Consider the following 6,188-nt stretch of genomic DNA (forward strand, 5'->3'; position numbering starts at 1 on the left):
TGACTACGTAAGAAAAACTCTAGATTTCCTATGTACCAGAAAAAGGTTAAGAAAACTCTTAAAACAATAGAATTGGTTATGAATGGAAAGGATAAATGTAGAGCATTGATATTGAATCCACAACCACCAAAACTGTATTGTCTTATTGAATTACACAAAACCAATTTCCCGATTAGACCTGCGGTGTCGATTGTAACGGCACCTATCGTAAAAATCTCAGAAATCCTTATAAAATCGATTCAAACCTATAACAATTTCAAGCCGAAATTTAGTATAAATACTTTTCATCAATTAGTGGATAATACTGAAAACGTAATTCTTTCTGATAACACAAAATTAAAATCGTTTGATGTCCAAAATTTATTTCCCAGTATTCCGCCCATTGAAACAATTGGACTGGTTGAGTGCCATTTAGACAAAAACCACGTGAATCCACTGATAAAACAGGACATTTAAGATTCACTTACTATTTGTCTATCTCAAAATTATTTCCAGTTTGACAAAAAATTCTATTCATGCAGTGAAGCACTAATAATGGGGAACCCTTTGAGTCCCTTGATGGCTGAAATTTTCATGGATAATATAGAGTAAGAAATCCATCATAATCAGTTAGCTGACAGTTTCTTGTACTGGTACAGATACGTAGATGATATCTTAGTCTGTTTTACTGGTACAGATAGGCAACTAGGCAAGTTCATTGAATATGTCGATTCCACCCACCCGTCAATAAAATTAGCCGCTAAGAGGAAGGTAAATATTTCAATGAAATACCTTGACTAACCATTACGAAAAATAACAATAAACATGAATTTGCAATTTTCCATAAACCACCTTACACGGACATTATCATATATAATTCCTCCACACACCGTTACCAGCATAAATTTGCTGCATTCATTAGTATACTTCACAGGATATTGAATATTCCACTGTCCGGGAGTAATTTCTAGAGAGAGCTGACTTTAATCAAACAAATCACGGTTAACAACGGTTATAAAGTAGATATTATAGACTCCATCCTTTTCAGAAAACTACAAAAGCAAGCCATGGACCTGGTCTACCCAAATTCAAGATGCGATAATGTCAGTTATAGGACATTGCCATATTTGGGTGAACCAACCAATAATATTGCCCATTTTTTTAAAGAAATAATGCGTGAGCGTAGCTTACAGAACGAATAATAGTGTAAGTACATTTATTAAAAACAATAAAGACAAAACTTCGGTGTCGGATACATCAGAAGTATATAAGCTGACTTGTGGCTCTTGTCCAAAAGCTAAAAGTCCTGAGGGTAGTGGACTTTGCGACAGAAGGCTTCAACCTTGGCAAAGGATACAATACCGGAGATGTCTCCAAGGCGTTCGACAGAGTTTGGCATGACGGGCTACTGGCCAAGATGAGCGATTTTGGATACTCAAAACCAATGGTAAGATTAATTCAGTCTTTTCTAGCTGACAGGCGATGCCGCTGCAAAGTAGGAGACGAATTATCAACAGTTCGACTACTGGAGGCAGGAGTCCCGCAAGGTGCAGTCCTTTCGCCACACCTCTACTCCGTATACAGGGCAGACGTGCCCAAGCCAGAGAACAACTTTAACAAGTTGGCGCTTTACGCGGACGACACGGCCCTGCTGGCGAGATCTACGAGTCAAGCACACGTTCCGAGATACCTTCAACAACAGGTAGACAGATTGGAGGAGTGGGCTAACCTGTGGAAGATCAGTATCAACCCTGACAAGAGTCAGGCGATACTGTTCACCCGCAGGTTCGTGCAACCGGAAGGCAACGTCACCTTCAATGGACAAGAGATTCCGTGGACAAACAAAGCGACATACCTGGGGGTCATCCTAGACAAGAAACTAACATTCCAGGCCCACGTACAGCAGAGAATAGGAATGGCCAGACAGGCCAGACGACGCCTGGCGCCGATCATAGGAAGAAGCTCCAGCGATACTCACCACTCAAATCCAGCGTTCCGCGATCTACACGATGCGTTAAATATGGATGACCCTAGATTCCGAGAAAGAGACAAACATCCCAGGCCGACTAAACAGAACAACAGACCGCCACCGTTAGTTGCCGTCTGGCGACTCAGGTAAGTATAAAACTAACCAGATACACTCTCTTCCAGATAGGTTCAGCGAAGAACACTTCGACCGCGATCGCGACTCTAAACAGTTTTCTTGGATGCACTGAGAAACGCACGATGCATAACACAAAGCCGCCGGTTAGTTTTTGGGGCCCCCATGCTCAAATTCAGTTAGGATTAGTCAGATAAAAAAGCACCTAAAGGCTGACTTTCGACCAAAAGAGGTCAGATGTCAATCTTGCTGAAGTGCCCATCAGCAAGTTGAGGACCGCTCGGAGAGCGGGGGTGGATGGAGTGGGGTAGTAGGTTCTCCTCGCTAAATAGCTGGGGGGGAAGCTTCTACTTCAGGGCACTCAACCTGGGAGGGGGCATGGGGGGTTGTCCAAAACTGTATATTGGTCAAACAGGGAGAACAGTTTCCCAAGGAATGAAAGCAGTTTTGTGAATAAAAAGACCAATTCCACATTTGCAAACCACCTTTGAGCAGCAGAAGGATATGAGTTTGATCATGAATACGATGTGTTACATTTAGAAGAGAAGAGTTTGAAACTAAATCTTCTAGAATTCTTGGAAATTATTAGATTAAGGAATTCAGGTAATTTACTGAATGATCAATTAGAATTGAGTAACTTCCCGTTACTAAATATTTTTCCAATGTGGAAACTGGAACATAAGCTCAGGTAATTTAATTCAATACAAACTTTGGTAAAAATCAAATTGTATCTTCTGTAATTGTAATTAGGTATATTAAAAGCATGGAATATGTAGAATACAGTTAGTAAGACCGAAGAAGACATTGTATGGGGGTTGTATGTTGGGTTTTTGTAAAATTGTTTAATGAAAATCTCACAATAAAGTGTTTTTTGAATAGATTCGTTAAATACTGAAATAATTGTATTTCTAATTTTATCTATAAGGTTATCATCACAACTCTAGATTAGGGCTCTTAATAAAATTGTAAAACATTATAATTTTTTATAACCGTTTATATTTATACAGCTCAGACTCCCAAATCACATACCTACTTCAATATAATAATACATCTGAGTAATCTAACAGTGTCAAACGATATATGAACATTTTCTTATTCGGTGAAATTGCCTCTTCCTTCAATCACTATACTATAAATGAAATTCATGGCTTTATCGCCAATACTATTTATTACGTAGGTACGTTATCATGTTAGTATAACCTTGTTTCAACGTCAATGTATTTATTCACTATTCCCCGCCATGCATTGAACAAATAAACGATTCCTTAAAGAAAATAGTTTTTAAACATTACCGTTTTGAAATCCTTCCTCCATATTGTTTTTGTCCCCAGAATTCTCCATAATAGGCACTTCTACTTAAACTGTCACTGAAGAGATGAATCCACGAGACACACTCAAGAAACCAGTATAAGAATAAATTCGTAATGGCGAGATACCTACTTTTATGTAACGAATAGCCATTCGTCTAATTGCTTTACAATTGAAAGGCAATGATTACCGACATGAAAAGGTATCGTTTTATCGTCGAATTGCCGAGTAAACACGTTACAAACATTGAACCTTTCTTGGTAGAAATGGATATTTTAGAATGGGCCCTGCGAAGAGTTATGAAACTGCAGTCAAGGTCAGAAATATATTTGTACTGGTGGTTATTCACCTCCGCACAGGTAAAATAATGATAACGAAAAGGATTCTGGTCAAGAAAATACGGTATTCAATCGAGGACATCATCCACAACAGTATCGACCTATGCAGTGTGATAAAACTCAAGTCGGCACTATTACTAACTTCTTTTCATTATTGACTAGCGAACCGCCCCGGTTCCGCACGGGTGCAATGCTGATACTATAGGGCGAAGCGCGGCCTTCGACGCGCTATTTATAGGTACGCGTTGCCAGCCCCCGGTCGTTACCGCCGCAACCGCTTTGTCCCTGCATTTAAAATCTGTAATATCTTTGAAAATATTCATTCAAACTACATGCTATGAAGAGCCATATTAAATGCTTACTGTATTTAAGGTACTTTGGATAAGATTTAATGCAGTATTGCTTAAAATCACTTGGTGAACAAGCCATTATTTCTCGAGGATAAAAAATGGTTATTGTGGGAATCACTAAAGGATAGACATATACCATCGCAGACTTTTTTGTAGACCTTTTCTAGGTGTACAATACTATGGTATATTTTTTTCACTATCTCGTAAGGTTCAGCCAGCGCAGCGTTTGCAATGTAAGCGCAAAAAATGTGTTTATTCACGACATCACATTAGAAACCTCTAAAATTATCAGTGTTTCTCTACTATATTAAGCATAATATTTACATATGTCTGCCTCTTGAATTACTATCTATTAAAAAAATCAGCATCAAAATCCGTTGTGTAGTTTTGAAGATCTAAGCATATATAGCGACAGAAAGCGGGAAGCGACTTAGTTTCATGTAGAGTTCATATAGAGAATGGTGCTTTCTCTGTTGATTAACGGGGTGCTAATGCAAAAAAGATTGAATATCGCCTTTTGGATTCATTCAAATAAATGTTTTTGAAGTGACAACTTTTTATGAGAGGGCAAACCGCTTCGTTATCTAACGCGTAACGGCGCCAGTTTATCTGGCTTCCCTTTCTCACGCGCATACGTCAGAGGAAGGCAGACTCCTCCTCTCTCGTCGGATAGGCGCTCAGTCTTCAGTGTGCGTATTATAAAAACCTAACTGGCAAGCACGTAATATTCTTTTATTAAGTGAAACGTGGTTTAAAAATGATGATACTAATTTTGTGTATGTGCATTATTAGTATCGCTAATTCTATAGAAGTAGCAATTAGCTTATGGTAGCTACTTCTTGGTAGAAACTGGAAGAAAAAGCCCTCCAACAACTTTTGTATGAAGATGGAGAAGTGGAAGCCAAAAAACTTTCTTTCGAACATCATGTCTTTAATAAATTATACTCTCAAACAAATCTTGTTGAAATTTTTCGTTATTCAGGTAATAAAATTGATTCAACTTGGGAATTGATAATTTTGTTCTAATATCGATGCATTCAGTACCATTCGGTCTGGAAATTGTCTCCGATGAATTTTCCATTTTTCAACTCAAACATTGTTATTTTTGAGCAATAGAGCAACCAACAATAGATGAAACCACTCGTCCTACAAACTCGTGATTTTCTCATGTTGGTATCGCTATATAAAGTTTTTGTTGGAAAACAGAAATTTTTTGATGAAATTTCAAAGTTATGTTGTATTACTTTCGAAAATATATTTGGAAAACTAGTCTTCATTTGGATAACTCATACGAAATAATACATAACTTCAAGCCATCACAATTTTCAAAGAAATACGTATCAGAGTGGTGCGAAAACTTGTTTTCAGGAAAAAAAGTGAAGTTATATAAATGTTTGGATGCTCCTTACCTGGAATAGCGTTGATTCCACAGTCAATCACAACTGCACCAGGTTTTATCCAATCTCCTTTGACGAGCTCTGGCTTACCAATAGCTACAACAAGTATATCAGCTTTTTGGCACTGAAAAAAAATATCACAAAAAGTGAACGAAACACATAAAGATATTAGCATGCATAGCTCGGGTGATTGGCTAATATCAGTATAGGAATCAGTTTTGACTTATTTCCTAATATCTATATTTTAATTTAACCTTATTGATTCAATCGTTTAGCTGTACAGCGTGGTAACTCAGCTTCTGTTTTTGGCATCGTCACATTCACTGGATGAAATTTTCATTCACCCCGCTGTTTCCAAATCATATTCCTACTCCAGTATATTGATATTCCTCATAAGTTTCCACCAGAAGATATAGGGATATAGAACAAGTTCTGGAATTTTAATCTTCTCTCAAACTCGAAAGGTCTGCCATATCCAATTCAGTTTCATGCAGTTCAGCTTCGAATTTCCTCATCCCACCAATCAAATGATGGGGTGAATCATCGCATCCGTGATTAATCAGAAGAAGACAGCAGTGGCGAACGTAGTATCAACAGTTACGAGTACTACATTAGATCAGTGATACATTCTTCAGTCGAAACTCTTAGGTTTAATGGGTTGAAAAATATTGGCAACACCTGTTTCATGAACAGTGTAATCCAATGTGTTTCAAAC

General features: G+C 37.9%; 1 protein-coding gene across 4 annotated transcripts in view; it reads right to left on the minus strand.

The window, feature by feature from the left end:
* Window positions 1-6,188, minus strand: part of pug (pug C-1-tetrahydrofolate synthase, cytoplasmic) — a 65,778-nt gene that overhangs the window by 34,973 nt on the left and 24,617 nt on the right. For all 4 annotated transcript variants that reach the window (XM_074173893.1, XM_074173886.1, XM_074173883.1 and 1 more), the window contains exon 7: window positions 5,486-5,597. In XM_074173893.1, coding sequence (XP_074029994.1) covers window positions 5,486-5,597 — 112 coding nt within the window. The remainder of the gene's footprint in view (window positions 1-5,485; window positions 5,598-6,188) is intronic.

The sequence above is a fragment of the Leptinotarsa decemlineata genome, unplaced genomic scaffold (assembly GCF_025532065.1).
Source record: "Leptinotarsa decemlineata unplaced genomic scaffold, Ldec_3_MD MMD2_P_RNA_scaffold_12, whole genome shotgun sequence".
NCBI classification, from domain to species: domain Eukaryota; kingdom Metazoa; phylum Arthropoda; class Insecta; order Coleoptera; family Chrysomelidae; genus Leptinotarsa; species Leptinotarsa decemlineata.